This window comes from Electrophorus electricus, chromosome 24 (genome assembly GCF_041902795.1).
Source record: "Electrophorus electricus isolate QZ-2024a chromosome 24, ASM4190279v1, whole genome shotgun sequence".
In the NCBI taxonomy this organism is placed as follows: Eukaryota; Metazoa; Chordata; class Actinopteri; order Gymnotiformes; family Gymnotidae; genus Electrophorus; species Electrophorus electricus.
Window position 1 is genome coordinate 10,995,212 of NC_137520.1, and position 17,349 is coordinate 11,012,560.

General features: G+C 47.6%; 1 protein-coding gene across 13 annotated transcripts in view; it reads left to right on the forward strand.

The window, feature by feature from the left end:
• rerea (arginine-glutamic acid dipeptide (RE) repeats a) overlaps positions 1-17,349 on the forward strand; it is a 119,379-nt gene that overhangs the window by 86,030 nt on the left and 16,000 nt on the right. For 12 of the 13 annotated variants that reach the window (XM_081707126.1, XM_081707128.1, XM_081707130.1 and 9 more), the window contains 5 exons: positions 2,460-2,508; positions 4,573-4,697; positions 4,973-5,072; positions 9,247-9,345; positions 15,351-15,431. In XM_081707126.1, coding sequence (XP_081563252.1) covers positions 2,460-2,508; positions 4,573-4,697; positions 4,973-5,072; positions 9,247-9,345; positions 15,351-15,431 — 454 coding nt within the window. The remainder of the gene's footprint in view (positions 1-2,459; positions 2,509-4,572; positions 4,698-4,972; positions 5,073-9,246; positions 9,346-15,350; positions 15,432-17,349) is intronic. The other variant, XM_081707132.1, reaches the window with a different exon arrangement.

Genomic DNA, 17,349 nt, shown 5'->3' on the forward strand with positions numbered 1-17,349 from the left:
TTCACACTTCGCTGTCTTTTGGGGGAAATTAGTCGGTAAAGTTGTTGCGTACACCGTGTTTGTTCGTGTTATGTCAGTGTTAGTCACGCAGGGATTGGGTGGTATTGATGGAGGGGGCGGGGCTAGGCTTTGATTGCCGTCCTCGTGGTCGAGTTAAATAACGTGGAACGCAGCGCGTGCTTTGTCAGCCCGTCGCGTGCCGAGAGAGCCTTCTCGTGTGAATGAGTTGGCCAATGTAAAGGAAAACGAGATTTCTGACACATTGCATTATACATAATCCCGCTGGCACAGAACAACAGGATTAATGCTTAAAAAGTTTGATATGTGATGTGTGAACATATTACTATATGCTGTTGTGTTTTAGCAGTTAGATCATTTGTCCAGTTAAATTCTTTTATATGTAATATCACAAGAACATGACAGATGAACAAGTTGAGCGAATATAGCTTTTCCACGTTTATTTACTTTATTGCAGCCTTGTTTAAATATTGGCTGTGAAAATTCTGACACCATTGTATGCCTAAACAGCAGAGTGAATGATAGACATGCTTATTACACTGCTCAAGGAGGTCAAATGTTATCCACTGTGCAGAGAACTGCATAATGCTAGACTGGATGCATGACCTCTGACACCAGACTGGGTACTTGTGCATAGATTTACATTTGAACAGTGTGGACAGTTGTGGTAATTTCATGATTAGTCACAGCATCTGTATTCACAACATGCTGGCCCACTCAGACATATTTACTCTAAAGTGTCATGGCCATCTAAAGACTTTATCCAGGAAGGAAGCTGAATTATGCAGTAGGGCTGTGCTGTCCAGACCTCACGGAGTGTATGGACCTTGAGTTTATTTAGTATGGTAAATTTAAAGGTTTTTATCTAGGGGATGGATAATTCAGCAGTTTGCAACTGGTACTACATAGAAAAGAATAAAGCAACACTTGTCCTAGTCTCAGGGGTTTTGTACCTGTGTATGTTTTGCTGAGAAATGTTTAATGCTGAAATTTTGTTTGCTGATCTGAGTAATTGTGTGTGTTATTACAGCAACAGATTGTCCCTCACCGGAGTGGAATGTTTTAGGGCCGTGATTTGTTCGGTGCTGTGTGTTCAGTTAAAAGCACTCCTAGTGCCTCTCAGCTTTGCTGTGTGTTTGTGCTAAGATGCCTGGACAGCAGGCTGTTATTTGAACCAAATGCAATGTGCTTGTCTCCTTCGGCACAACATGGCTGCCTCTGGGTCGTGTTTCCCCCCCGTTCCAGCGTTTGGAGCCGCTTTTCTCTGGCCTGCCGGAAGCGTCAGGAGCAGAAGAACGTTCAGGAATTCCGCTGGCCGATATCCGTCCCTCCCCCAAATCCTGCCGTGCTGCACATCAGTGCGCCCTCCTTAACCTCGCTGCAGAAATCTGGTTGGCCCACCGCACCACGCTTTTAATTTCCTTCAGACCTGTGTTTCATTTTCGAAATGGCACGACTCCACAGAACGGGAATTAAGACTCGTAACCTGAACACCTAATCCCTCAGATAATCCTGCATCTGAGAGGAGTGCTTGGGAGTGCTCGTTGCGGGATCCGTCTGCTCCGCGCATCTGCCTGCCATGTTTGTGTCCATGTGGAATTTCCTCCGTTGACAGTGCTTATGTTTTTTGTCAGAATTTAGTGGCTAGGGCCGGAGGCAGAAGGAGTGTTTATGAAACGTCCTTCGAAGGCGGGCGGTGATTTGAGGACTTGAATAGCTACCAGAGGCCCTCACCCACCCCCCGCTTTCCAGCGAGGTTGAAGCTGACGGCACAGTGATGGAGCGTGCGTTGCTCTCCACGCAAATCATACTGACAGTTTCTGGGCCCGCTCTGCACCCTGGCTACATGAAAATCGGCGCCGTTGCCTTGGCAACAGAGAGGGAAAGGCTTTTGAAAAAGGAACATCTTGTCATTTTCTTTAATCCATTGCAGCTGGAGATCGGAACACTATTATTAAATTGTAGTTGCCATGGTTACGGGGGGGGGCGGGGGTGTTGTAACAGCAGCCATTTCAGGGTTTCTCTCCCCTTGTATCATCTGGCCGTTTCAGGGGCTGTTGTACTGTACCTCTGTGAACAATGAGACACATCGTCCCCGTTTCCTGCTGCCTTTGTCCCCTTTGTTTAGCTCTGCGGCTTCTAGTCCGGATAACCCCCACACGGTCCCATTGTATGCAAATATTGCAACACGAATGTTTTATCCAAATGCAATCATCACCTAATGCAAATGTGTGATGCTGCATGCAATTTCTCTGTAATTCACTATAGTAGAAGTCATCACTTGGACTATATTCTTATTATAGCAGGAAAATGTAACATCTATTGGGCTTAGCTACAGTATATTTTATAGGCCTACATCCATTTTCAGTGCTCTTGCCATTTTGCTTTCATTGTTGCCTAATAATTTCTTTCTTTGTCTTTCTTTGTCTGTCTTTTTCTAGGCGATTAAACAGCACACAGGGGGAGATTCGAGTAGGTCCCAGTCACCAGGTATGTATGTATGTATGTATGTATGTATGTACTATGTGAATATTAAACATGCAACCTGAATCCCCCCTCGCCCAGTGTAGGCTGCATGACACGTTCAGATAGATTAGCTCTGTACGGGCACTGCACCAGAATATTTAACGTGCCGTGTGCTAACTTGCAGTATGACCTGATCGAGAAGCGCGCGCATCCTACTGCTGCATCTAGATGCCATGATATGCATCAGTGTATACTGTAGCCTCATGATCAGGGACACTGAGCAGAAGACTAAAGCCATCCGAGGGCTAGCGGAGGGTTCCTATTGCAGCAAAACGCGTTTCGTACAGGCTGCCCGTCTGTACCGAGGTGCTGGAAGGAAAACGGGTCTGACAGACACTCGCGCGCGGTGCTGCCGAGTGGAGATTAGGCGCGGGCGCGGCGGTTCAAAATCGAAGGCTCGAAAAAAAAAAAGGGGGGGGGGGGGGGGGCGCCGAGAGCGATGAAAGAGGCGGAATATCGCGCGCTATTACCGTCATACCTTTTATAGCTCGCTTCCACCCTAAACACACATCAGAGGGTTGTCATGTGGAATGATTGCAGCGGCGGCTCCCGCCGGCCGTGTCCGCTTTAACAGCGTGCAAATGGACTGCGTGACGGTGAAGTAGCTTGGGAGAAAGCCCGCGCGGACTAGCGGGCCTGCTGGCCGCCGTAGCGCGAGATGCGCTTCAACGGCTAAATGGGGTCGTCACGCAAGCAGTAATTGAACCGCCAGAACATAAATTTCGTATCGAGAAACTATCCGAGCGCTGCTACTGGCCGAGCTTAGCTGCTCTACTGGGATTGCGCATTCATATTCAGACGATTGCTGGTCACATTTAATTTGCCCAAAGGAGGTTTGTTTATGGCGCAGGCAGAGGTGGTGCACCATACTTGCTAATATCAACATCACTTCTGCACGCACTGCCCGCAGGCCACGAAACGATATTATCGAATATTGCGATCATTTATACTACGGATATTAAGCTAATTATTGTTCCGTTTTCTGTCGTGTACCATTGCCATGTGGTTTTTCTTTCCCTCCTTTTAATCGCTTTGCCTTTACTTAACCATTACCTTTGTACAAACATTCTAATCTATGGATGGTTAAATATTTATACAGTACAAAAGAGTACATTTAATTACAGCCTACACAAACACAACAATACAAATACACATTTAAAAAGAAAACACCACTTGGATAAGTGATGGTAGAGAATGCTGGTGTACATGTAAGTTAACCAGAGAAACTTTAGTACATGCCACTTAATCCAGTTGTGGTGAGGACATTATTTTAAAAAGGCTCCAGTATTTTGGTTTCTAACCAAACTAACATGGAAAGCTTGTTTAAACGTCAGCAGGGTTACATAGAATAAAAATAAAGTCTCAGCACAAGCACTGCTCAATGCCCACTGAATTTACATCGCTGTAGTCGTGAGTACATGTTGGCATGAATGGCTGAAAAGCTAAACGGATGATAATTATATCATCGTGGCTGTGTCTGGACCAGTCTGTTGTTAAAAAACTTGAACTCTGTAACGACTGGGCAACTATACATGAATCAAAACCAGTTTTTTTTTTCTTCACCATTGTTTTTAGATGTAAGACTATTTTTAAATTCTCCCTTGCCCTCACACTGAAATGCAGCAGAGCACTTAGGCTACATAGCAGGGTCATGTTTGCAAAATGATATCACGTATAATTCTGGCGATGATTATCTTTTGAGTCAATGTATATAGTTGGCCAAGCCTGTCATACACACGTGCACGTAACACTTGTCCTGTTTGTAAAGGAGGTAAAATTCAAATTGCCTCCTGGAGATGCTAGATAGCAACTTTTAAACTCCTGCCGCAGATAATTTTGATATCAAATATGCCGTGTGGGTTATTCCAGTCTCCCCCATCCCCCACTTTCCACTTTTTTGCTTTTGCGGTCACGTTCCTCACTCTTGATTGTGCGGCGCAGTTGTCCAGCTGTGCGAGTTTCACGTGAGAGGGTTTTGGACCTCGGCTCTGAGCGGCAGCGGTGTAACAGCGGCTCTGTGCCCAACAGGCCAAGCTCCCAGAGCTCCTGCCTTTTCCCTCTCCCGGAGGCCAGGCAGTGACGGAGAACGAGGAGCTGGTGTGGATGCCTGGGGTCAATGACTGTGACCTGCTTATGTACCTGAGGGCAGCAAGGTGAGTCCTGCCCTCGTCTCAGACTTCACCTTACATCCAACAGACCAGCTGAGAAGCTGCGTGTGTACGTGTGTGTGGGTGTGTGTGGGCATGTATGTGTGTGCGCGCGCGTGTGTGTTTCCCCCCCCCCCTTATTAATTGGCTAAACTGGCACAATTGTTATGGAGGTCATGCTATTTTAATCAGCAGTAATGTTGCAGCTTCCTGCTTTTTAGCTGTATATGCACGTTTGTTAATGCGTTTTTGTTCTTTTATTTTGTGCGTGCGGCGTCCAGGAGCATGGCTGCTTTTGCAGGGATGTGTGATGGAGGCTCGACCGAGGACGGCTGCCTCGCTGCCTCTAGAGACGACACCACACTCAACGCACTAAACACGGTACGCTATTGCTCCTGCCTGCGACCAGACCGCATGCTAAGATGGCAGATATCACAGTTTATAGTTCAACATTTTTTGGTTTAGGTTTAGGAATTGGTTTATCAAGCAGAAACCCAAGAATATTCTAGCGGACTATATTAATCCTAGCTTTCAAGGGTTTCCCAGTAACAGATTGATAATCTGTGTATAGGAGGCTGGAGCAGCATATTGCAGCTGCCACGGTGTGTGTTGAACCACCACTCTTCATCCCCATGTTTTTGGTTATTTTTATCATCTTGTGCTGTGAGAGTATCTCCACAGTTTTTGTTGGGGGTTTTTTTAAAGACAGAGGGCATATGGAGTAGTAGAAAAGGTTTGTAAAAGCCTCACTATATTACACAATAATTGATATTATTTCAAGGATCAACCTATAAAAGCACTCAACTGTCTTCAGTACTGTATTCTCTTAATCTAGGCTAACAAGGTTAGCATTTATGCTAGCAGGTAAGGTGCATACATTTTGATTCTCACTATATACAGTTGACTCATAGGTCAGCCTGGAAGCATGAGGTTTATCTGCATAAAATAGGTAATGTTACTATATTTGCCTCCTGTCGTAAATCCGGTTTAACTTCTGTTTTTAAGGTAAACTTTTATACGCCTTTATTTCCACATGACTTAATAAAGGAGATGAGAAATCGCAGCAGGCAGCGCGGTAGTATCGAGACGACGGTGCGATTCTCCGTCTCGTTTCTCAGTAAATCATCCAGCGCGTTGGAAGACGAATGTGGACGGAGGATTTAGCTTTTCGCGTCAGAGCGCCCTGGTCTGTTAAAACTATGAAATCTGTCTTGTGTGCCGGCGAGGGGGGGGGCTGGCCTCAGACCCCCACGCACCCCGCACTCGGTGTTGATCATTTCCTTATGAAAATGGTTTGGTTCCCGGGCGACGTGTATAAATATCAGCTTGATGGCTTTGCCTGCTGTATTACCTCCACATATTAGCCTTCCTCCTCTCCACCCCTGCAAAGCCCAGATGGATTTATTGCTAATTGCTTTTAGCGTGTTGGATGCAATAAAAAAAATAACTGGGCCCCGGGACAGGTTTCTCCAGTATAACCAGTCCAACGACAGCAGAGTGTTGGCATCGCTATCATCATAATTTTAATCCACTGTCAGCATTATTCTGGGGTTTTATGAGGTATAAAAACATAACTCTATTAGCACGCCAGGGAAACGACCAGGGAAGGTGTCTGCTCTCAGTCTGAACGTGCTCTCCATGTTTTATGTGGGTGGCGAGCGCATTTCTGCCCGCACTCACCGGCAGGTTTCGTCTCCATATCGAATGTCGCTTCTTACAAAGCGTCGCTGTGAATTCTGGCCGTTCCGGTGCCCTAGTTTAACCGTGCTGCCTGCAACAGCAAAAAGTCAGCACATTAGCAGTCTTCTATGGTCATGGGTGTTGGCCAGGTCGGACGCAAATCTAATTATATTTCACTTATTAGGACTATAGTGGTCTGTATGAAAGTTGCAATTATTAACAGTAACTGATGTATACTACATGTGTTTGTCATACTCTGTTCTGTCGATTTACTATTGAATAATAACTCATGTATTGCTTATGCAGCCAGCATGCAGTTACTTCATCTCACCACAAGGGCGTGCAGCTGACAAACTGCACTGTTGCCATTTTAGAAAGCAATAATAAGCTAACACCACAGATAGCGAATAAAACCTTTCCTTTAATACAAACGGCGGCACTGAAAGTACAGGAGGTGTCGATCCTCATTTGATTAAGATAAAATTAGCTGCTAAGAAATGTAATCAGCATCCAAATGTTATTTTCTGTTGCCCAGAGAATGTTTGTTTGGTATGCTTGTAAATGCTTGCCTAAGGAAACCATGAAGCCTCCACTGGCCCCCAGTAAACGCCACCACCAAGACACACACTAAATATGCCGTCTTGATTTATTGTTTTATTGATCCTCAAAAGGTTGCGTGGTGTTGGGTTTTTTTTGTTTGTTTTTTACTTGCGTATTGTCAGTGTCAGAATGTTGTTAACTTAGCAGCTTCAGGAGCTGCAGCAGGGAGAAGGGGTGGAGAACAGCAGGAACGGCACTGGTCACTGTGGCAGATGAGCCGGGAAAGCCACATGGATCAGCACTTCTCTTCCCCAGGGACGTTCGTCTGCGTTCGGAGCGGCGCTGCATAATTACAGAGCTTCTATTGTCTAAATTCTCTGAACCATTCCCTGTCAGCAAGTTTAATTTTTCTGTCCCGGAATAAGCTGCAGTAATTACTGCTAGGCTACAGTTACTGTCTAATCAGCGGTTTAATGTTTGACTAAATTGGTCGTAGCTAAATTAGTCATCGTCATTGTTTCGGTACAGTTCAGATGTTTGTCATAATTCAACTAGGGAAAATCATCCAGGATAACAGACGGCAATTAGACCAATCCGATTATCCCCAGTTAGGGAAATCATAGAACGCATGTCTGACTAAACAGAGGAGAGGTTCTGGAGGCATAAGACCACAGGCATCGGGAAGAGACATTTTCTCAAGATTTGATGTTAAGGGCAGGAAGTATTTTAGGAAATGTCATTAGCAGGGCTTCATGTGCACAGTCTTAGCCCGTTACTTCTCTTTTACTTACACAGTCTAATTGCTAAGTGTAATGGGTCTCAGCTCCTGCTTGTATTTCTGTCCAGACTATACACCACCTGGTCACAGGATGGCCAGCAACAATCAAACTAGTAAAAACTGCCTTGTAGTAATTAACTAGTCACTGCATGATGGTCACGATTTTTGTAATTTATAGCAACATCAGAGGTTGTTTTTTTCCATGCCCCCTTTCCATTCTGTACAATCAGGTGGCCACTAGAACCGTGGAAACACCCGCTGCTCATTTGCATTACCATTTAGCTTCCCTGCAGTCCAGTGGGAGGGGTTGTGTGCCAGCAACGCATCTACACTTCGCGAAAGGCTCGCTCGCTTCTGATCGCTACCGCAGCGCCCCCACATTCAAGCACTGAAGCCCTGGCCTTATGACAAGACCCAGCATGCCAGAGAGCATCAGGGGGATACAAGATTCAGGGAGCACAGGGGGGGACACCAGATTCAGAGAGTGGAGGGGTGGAGATTCGGGGGGCAGACACGTGAGATTCGGGTTCAGAGAGTGCAGGGGGGAAGTTGAAATTCAGATGGGGCGGGGGGGGGGGGGCGTATGATATGAGATTGGATGCGGGGGACACTCAGCTGAAGGCTGAGCTGAGGAAAGCCTCGTTAGTAGCTGGGCGTATGCTCATTCTAGCCTCACAAGCCTCCCGGCATGTGATGCATCATGGTGGTGACCACAAAAAAAAACAACTGATCGCAGAGCAGTGACTGAACTCGAATTAACTTGTGAATGCAATCAGCATGGCATTTCAGTTCGGGCCAAGGAGAGATTTACCGTCATCTGCGGTTTACTGTTCCTTGATCTTTTGACCTCCCGTTTGCAATTCTGATGCGTTTTCAATGTGCGCTCCCAGTCCCCTACCTGCTCACATTTGACAGGCTGTTTTGCTCCCACCTTGCGGGTAATTATTGTTGATATTGACTCCAGTGTGCTGCGTTGCCATGGCAACGAGATGGTGCCACCCCAGGACAATCCCTGATACTAATTTCCATGGTACATCCGTGAAGACTAACTTAGGAAAATGTTCCATTCTAGATGAACTAATTAATAATTCACGAACATTTAATTTGAGTATATGCCAAGTTCAAGTTTTTCTGTCTGAATTTATATGAATATAAAATATAACTCTAATGATTTGTGTTAAGTCTCCCATACTAATGCAGTGTAAAAGTTTTAAGAGCTGAGTGAATCATGCCTGTGTCACTACAATGTCAGGGGCCCATGTACACAGTGTTGGTGGTTTCTCCTGGAAGTGTGCTTCAGCTGTTTGGACCTAAGCCTGTTCTGTCACCGAGCCATCCACTACCGTGAGCCAATGTCTGCCTGAATGTCCAGGCTCAGCCACTCTGACGCATTCGCAGGAAGCCAGTTTAGCGTGCGATGCAGAAGAGTCAGGGAGCTTAAGTGAGCCAGAGGGTCCGAGGACTTTGAAACGGGCCCGTCTGGTACAGCGCTCTACTTCTCAATGCGAATCGGACCGGTGTGTGCGTATGCTAACCGGCCCCCTGCTGTTCCCACAGCTGCACGAGAGCAGCTACGACGCGGGGAAGGCCCTGCAGCGGCTGGTGAAGAAGCCCGTGCCCAAGCTGATTGAGAAGTGCTGGTCCGAAGACGAAGTGGTAAGAGAAGAGTTAACTCGGCTTTTTAAACAGAGGGGGTGTGTGTGTTGTGTCTGAGAAAAGCTCTAGCTGGGTGAAGTCCCGCGGAACAGGGCAGCTGCATCCTGTTTATGGCCTGTAGAATAAATCTCCTCACGAGAGGGAGGGAGGGGGAGCAGAGGAGGGGCCGAGGGGGCTGTAATTCAGGGCCCCTGTTTGCTTATGTCGCAGTCAACATTGAAGCTTCATCACAGTCTGATACTCTGTTTACGTCCTGTGAATTGTGGTTTATGACTGCGCTAGATTAAGCAACTTGAGAGATGATATAGTAGTTGGTGTGCGTGCGTGATCGTCCGCCGCCTCCGAAAAGCGTGCACGTGCTGTGCGGCCGATCAGAGTAGCGAGGCCAGGCCGCGCCTTTGACGCGCCGCTCTCTGTCGGAACGCCTCTGTAACGTGTGGTTCGGAGTCCCCACCCTGTGCTGCTGACTCATTCCGTTCACAACGGAGACCTGAAATGCTCTCGCTGTCCCTCCCTCACTCCCGCGATGACTCGCACTTTCAGAACAAGCATCTCGTAGGGGGAGACCGAAAAAACAAAGAACCAGAAAGGGAAGAAAAGGCTGGCATTCACGATCGGGGAAAGTACCCGAGCGGCTCTCGGTGTCACCGAGTGCAAAACCACGCAGCAGGCAGCCTCTATGCTGCTAGCCCAGGCCACAGCCAATTGGGGAAGGAGGAGAGCTCTCGACTCGCCCGCTGGTTGCACCTCGCGGAGGCTTCGAAACGGAGCCGGCGCGTCCAGCGTTCTGCTTTTGGGTTGGTTTACGCAGGCCAGCTCTGGGCGGGTGCCGCGCCACCGGCGCCCGCGTGTCCACCCTGTGCTTACGGGCCCCCACGGCCGCATACGCCCTCAAGCGTGCGGGCATCGCCATGGTCGTGATTTGCCGCTTCATTGCGATCTAGTGGATGGTGGCCATCGACACTGTCGTTACTCTCAGTAATTCTTCTGTTCTCTCCGGAGATGGGGTGGAAAACTGTGGCTTATATTAATGGGTTCTGCGAGGCCATTAAAAAGGATCAATTGCTCTGCGTTGTTATTTATTGATTGAGAGCAGTGTGTGTGTGTGTGTGTGTAACAGTTTTTGAAAGTATATGGTGTAGAGTTTGTGCGAAGTGAAGTGTGTAACAGTCTGTCTGGCATGAATAATGGAGGGGCTGGATAAATAGTGCACGATGTGCGGCCTCGATTACATCTCTGTCGGCGTTCGCGAAGCTACATCTATCCCCCCTGCCCCCACCCTGGGTCCGCGAGGCCGCATGCCACCGTAGCGCCAAGGCCCGCCCTCCCAGTGATCTGATTTCAGGTTGCGCCATCAATGTCTCGGCCGCCTGGAGGGACAGGTGGAAATGTTCCCCTGACCTTGGCACTTGGACCAGCCCTGCCTGCTCCTCCTCATTTATCCATCATCCCCCGCTTTCTTCTCTCTCTCTCTCTCTCTCTCTCTCTCTCTCTCTCTCTCGCTCTCTCTCTCTCTCTCTCTCTCTCTCTCTGCTGGCTCAGCCCTCAGGACCAAGGCGTCATTATGCTTGCTCTTTTTTTTTCCCCCAGACCTTTTTGAGATGTGAATAAAACTGACAGTGACTGCCTCTGAAATGACGGACTTGTCCCTGCTGCCTGCAGCTGTTAACATGGGGGGGTCTAGTGGCCCTTTCCTTCACCTCTGAGAGAGCGGCTAAGCCTGCTCGCACCTTCTCTCGTATCCCTCTGTAAGAACAGTCTAATACAGCATGTAATAACACCCTTTACACTCATTTTTAGTAACACCAGAAGAAAATGGAAAGTCAGTTTCTCAGCAGCCTCCTCCTTCCTCCATTGCGTTCGTCTAATGCCCACACGTGCCCCAGTGGTGGCTTTGGTTTCATTCGGGCCATTATTATTTACTCAGCAAACGCGGTGGAATTTTTCCTGAGGAGGTGTGTGGCGGGGCGAGAGCAGCCGCGTACCCCTCCGCCGCCCCCCTGTGGCGGGAGCGCGACACTGCACACCCTGAGCGCCCAAAAGCCCAGCCCCACCTCGGTGCCTCTGACGTAAACACACAAGGCACAGACAGCGTGGCTTTAAAGTGCGTGCTAGCACAGATGTAGGGCTCGCCACCGTTGTGTATGAAAATGCCCACCCAGCATGAAGCCGATTTAGCGTTTTATTAAAAGCCCTTTTCTTCCTTTCTCTTGGTTACCTCAAAGCGGGTTTCGTGCACGATCTGTAACCGCCGGTCTTGGTAGCTGAGTTTAGGGAGGTTTTTAATAGCTGCGTGCTCCTAGCAGGCAGGAAGGGCGGGCTGAAATGCTTCCTGTCACCTTTTGCTTTTACCCCGAGCGCAGAGGAAACTGGTTTTGCGGAGCTTCTGCATGTTTGCAGGCTCACTCCAGCACAGGCTGCAGGCTGGCTGCCCCTGGAACACACACCCCTGCATGCGTTAAACATGAATGTTTGGAGTCATTTCAGCAATTTACTTTTTTTTTTTTTTTTACTTTTGTTCATTGTTTGTTTTTTCTTCCTTTTCTGTTGTGGGTTTCCTCTTATGTAAGCTTCATACAGACAGGATGTGGGCTGTCTTACGTTTGCTGTTGCGGTCGCCGCATGCGCACCGATGTCACGGTTGGCCCTTCACCGCTTTCATGTCACTTGGCGCATGTGATATTGTCAGCGACTAAATTTACACCCTGTTCTTTCCAGCTCAGCATAGTAGGTCAGACCCAGCGAAAGGTCAAGTAGACTGATTTCACAAGCCCGCTGTGTGTTTACACCCACGCCAGACAGGGCTCAGCGCCGGGCACCGTGAACCAGACGTCTGACAGCGGCACTGTCTCCTGGGGGAACTCGTGCGTCTACCGCGGCCGCCGTGCGCTCGGAGCGCGTCGGGTTTTTATCTCACCCATATCGCCTTTTTTTATTTTTTTTTCCCCCCACGCTCGTATGATCTTAACCAGTTTTTCAGCTTCTAACAGTTATTGTTTAAGCAGGAAGTTATGCCGGAATCACAATGGCCTTTTCAGCCTCCCCTTCCGTGGTCTCCTCTGCCTTTTACAATGGCGCACTGTTGAGCCGAGCGAGAGGAAGGGAGGGAGTGTGAAGTCGGAGCAGGGGAACACACAGCCAGCTCTCTGGAACAATTTCTGACAGAAAGAAGCCTGTTGTTTCAGCGGAGTGTGCGCCTGGTGATTTGGTAACCCTCTCCCCTCCTCCCTCGCTTCTACACCTCCCTCCCTCCCTCCCTCTGGCTCTCCCACTCAACCCCCGCCTCCCCTCTGCCCGGTCGCCTAGCAACCCAGGGCTGGAGCAATCGTGGCAGGGCCAGAGCGATTCAGGGAGCAGATTGGTGGAAGATTTATTAGCCGGACTGGGGAGAGCAGCAAGCTCAGGCAGCTGAAATGGAGGCTTAGAGAAACGGCTCCGTGCAGGGAGCGAGAGCGAGGTCAGCGACGGAAATATTGCGCAGCACAGCATAATTATGCAGACAAAACCGGTACGGTGACCCCCACCGGCCCGGCAGGTGTAACGGGATTTCTTTTTTTGCCGCACGGGTCGGAGCTAGAGGTCCCACTGGGCCGATCTCCTCGGCCCACCCCACGTGCCGGGCCGCGGCTCGTCCCCCTGCTCCGGGTGGGCAGCCGGGCACAGGTATCGGGGCAGCTGATCATCCGTCGTGGTGCCAGGCGTGGGTCAGGCCTGTGGCAGGGGTCACTGCATGTGTGCACACATGCACATGCAGCAGCGGCCAAGCTTTTTTGTTCCTGCAGAAAACTCCCTACCAATTGGTCCTCATTTATCCAACGCCTGTTCTCACTGCTAAATTATGTAATCACAAAAATTGCTGTAATTATGCAACACTAACCAGAATCAAGCTGAATTGGGCTCTGTGTATGCATGCCTGTTTGTACATACAGTATTTATTTGATGTATTTACTCTGTAAATTATACATTTGCTTATTTACTTAAATATGACACAGATAGATGCTTGAGAAACTCCACTCGAGGCTGTGATTATAGGGCGAGTTCCAATCCCAGGTTTTGTACACGGCTCCACCTGCTGGTTAGGATACCATCCCTCCAGCCAGGTGAAGCAGATGAAACGTCGGGCTGACGGCAGTGTGCTGTCTTCAGGAGCCGAGTCAGAACACGCCGGTCTGTTCCTTCTTCCGCGAGTGCCTCTGAGCCCGGAAAAAGGATGACTTGACAGCGCTTGTGTTTCTGAATCTGCAGGATTTATGCTCTTCATCTTCAAGTCTTGCGGTTCACTGTACATTTTAATAACACTGTGAAGAGGAAATCTTCTGAAGGGATTCCGTTTGGAACGAGAGCAGGCCCCGCCCATCCTTGCCACAGATCGCTCTTTTAAAAGCCATGTGTAAACACCTCCCCCGTTACATAACCAGCACACACACACACACACACACACACACACACACACACACACACACAGACAGACAAACACACATGCACTATATGTAGTGAGAAGGAAGAGGAACTCCGTGTCTGGTTTTACTGGTGGCTCACCTCCTCTTTCCCGTGGCCAAGACCCTACGCTGATGCACATGGCCCCCCGCCTTCCTCCTCTCTCAGGCTCTCTGCTGTGGAGGTGTGTGGCTTACTGTGCTCTGGACGCTTTTGTATTTAATGAAACCGCTCAGTCTCCTGTTTTGTTTGCTTGTTTGTTTTTTAAAGGCTGCACCAATGAGAAGGGGCTGTATGGAGGTGGTGTGTGTAACTGCGGTGTAACAAACACACACGTGCGTTCACGCATGCGTGCGCACACTTAAATGCAGCTTCAGCAGGCTGATTGCGCTCAGACCCTGCTGGGATGACAAAGGTGCCCCGAGCCACCATGCAGCGCGTAACTCCACTCCAGGTTTTACCCTCCGCCGCAAAACAGAGGCTCTGGAGCAGAAAGATCACATGTAAAGCCTTCCCCTTTGTAGTGGAGGAGCAGAGAGTGACAAGCTATTTCTTGCTTGCAAAAAAAAAAAAGAAGCGTCACACCTTTCGAGACTTTGTGGATTTGTGCCTTGAACGATCTCCTGCCTGCGAGTGGACCTAGGTGATCCGGACTGCACTCCGGCCGGACTGCCTTGATTTTTTTTTTTTTTTTTTTTTTTTTTTTTTTTTTTTAATAAGAGGAGTTACTTGGTGGAAGCCGTCGGCGAGCTCGCGAAGTGGAGCTTGTTTCTGGGAGAAGAAAGTAAATCTGCTGCGCGTCTGCTCGGTTGGTTATGAACGTTTTCTGCTTCCACTTTTTACAGCTCACCGTCTGTGGCCCTTAAAGGAGCAGAAATGCGTCTCGGGCACGGAGTGTGTTCTTTTGTGTTTCTTCTCTCCCTGTAAAGACGAGTGCTGCGTTTTATTAGCTGACTCCATAACGTCTGTCGTCGAAAGTTATTTTCCTTCAAGTGGATGTTTGATTTCACAAGCCCAGCTGTTTTTGTGTGTTTGTTATTTTTAAAAGATCGCTGGCCGCCCGCGCGATTCTGCGTGCGAAGCCGTAGTTGTCTACCGTTTTGAAGTGACTTTATGTAAGCGGACGTGTTTGTAATTCTTGCACTTTTTGCAGGATTTAAGCTCCTGTTTGAAGGCTGAGCATGATAAGTGCTAGATCAGGAGAGGTGTGTTGTGATTCTCCATAACTTAGTGAAGTTGAGTTTGTGCTTTGAACTTTGCACGACTCCAGTATGCAGATTTTCCAGCTCAACTCCATTTAGGCAGAAATTGTCATTTTGCCTCTTTGTTGTGGATCTGTGCTCTGTGTGCTGGTTTTGTCATTTCCTCTATTTGTTTGTGCTAACATTCAGCGTTCCCGTCAGCAGAGCTATCTACATAGCCATGAAACATTATTCCCCCCCCGCTTACAGTATGAGGCTCGTAAAGACTTTAGAGTGATTATGGAGGTATTTTGTAGCTGGTGAAATTCTGAAGGACCTAAAAAAAAACCTTTTGTCTTGTTTTTGTGTACACTTTTTCCACAACAGAAACGGTTCATTAAAGGGCTCCGGCAATACGGCAAGAACTTCTTCAGGATTCGGAAAGAGCTGCTGCCAAACAAGGAAACGGTAAGTCATTTCCTCCCCAGTGTATGGGTGGTTGGTTTGTTTGTGTGTGTTTTTGTTTGTTTGTTTGTTGTTGTTGTTTTTTACTTTTCAGTCCTGGGCAGAAAATGGTGCTGGTGTGGTTTTCCTAGTGTTGTTGTTTTCAGTGGATATCTTGCATCCAGCCCTTCCGAAGCAGCCCAGACAAGGAGCTGAAGGACTGGAGTAGTTGCATGGATATTCGATTGAACAGGAAGCGTATTCGGCTGTCTGGCAGATTCCCGCGAACATTGAGCACACTGTTTTAAACCAGAACAGAGCGTTGTTTATTCAGTGCTGTTGAGGGAAGTGCTGTCCAACCCTGGGTCTCAACTCAGCTTGGCATAAAAATTATGATTCTACTCACTTTTAATTAGTAACCTTTTTTTTTTTCTTTTAAGTTCCCCTCAAACTAGAGAGAACATGCACCGGTGCATAATAAAGTTTATTGAAAAGCAATTAATGGCTAGTAATTAGGAGTATTTTGTGAAAGATAGTACTTTTAATAACTCACTTGAAGTATAAAAGTAGTATTAGAACTGATAATTACAGTAGTAGTATTTTTTCTGTATTCTGTTGGATTTGCAGAGCTTATACAACTTGAACTTGGTTCTAACAGAAAGGTGGCACCCTTTTTCTGGTCTTTCTAGCTCACGTACTGTGTTTTGTTACTGGCCCAGTTAAACGCTCCAGTGCTTTATTGCCTGTACCGTAACAAAGCATTACTGGAACGGAGAAGAGCCAGCACGAATCGGAACCATCCGGCCCGACACGCAGCACGGATAACACCACATCCATCCATCTAGTGGTTGGACCTGAGGAATGTGTGCACACTGCCATGTCTGACAACAGTCATAATCAACATTAACCCTGCTGGCAACGTTCACGGTATACCACTGTTGACATGGGCTTTAAAGCAGACTTCCCAAGGAAGACGCTTGCTTGTGTCCGCTTAAGTAATACTGCTGTAGCAGCTATATGAATTTGAGCAAAGATTAAAAAATAAAAAGAATGTATGGGACTGTCCTCGGCTCAGTGCTCTCTGATGCAAAGCTTCAGATCATTTCAGCAGTGTGTTTAGTCTTTGAATGTGATTTGTGGGTTGCTCCCAGCACACATTGCCTCGCAATATGCAGCTTGAACGTGCTGCAATTCATGTATGTGAAAGAAAAGTGAAGTTTCTATGGGCTCGAATGTCCGTCGCACAGTCGGAGGGGCTTCCACGTTGGCTTTATGCACGCGGCACTCGTCATGTAAAGGTCAGCTGTCCGCAGCGCCAGTCTGGGTGTCTTCTTGGGTCTTTGAGAGCATGTGCAACGTCTGAAAGCCCAGCGCGAGAATACAGCGTTGGTGTATTGATTTAGCAGTGAGGTTACTTATTAAAGAATATCCTGAGAGCACAAAGAGCCACTGCTGGGACCTCAACTTGACGACAAATAAATATTAACCAAGGGAGTGTTTGCCCAACCAAATATATGTTTGACTAGAGTAGCAGTTCACCTTCATGCTCAGATTCATTAGTCATTAGTGCTCTGTTTACTCAGCTCCTTTGGCAGAGGGAGAGATTGCCCAGCATCTAGTCACTGGTGATCCTTTAGTTAAGGTTTTGGGGCCGTTTTTTGCTTTTCCAGAAGGTCATTAAGTAAATGTGCAGTGTTAGCATCGCGGTTGCTCCTAGAGAACCTAAACCTTTGTAATGTATTCGCTCATTTTATAAGTTAGTTAATAGTTTTTCTAGTTGAAGTTCAAGGAAAAAAAAAAAAGAAGAATGTTGGCTTCAGAAGGAAAAAGAAACCTTTACATTTGTGGTCCTTTAAATAGTAATATTAGCTGTAAGAATGTTGTTGTGTTTTTTTTACACGTTTAACCCACAAATGGAAAACCCAACAGGCTGACATGTATA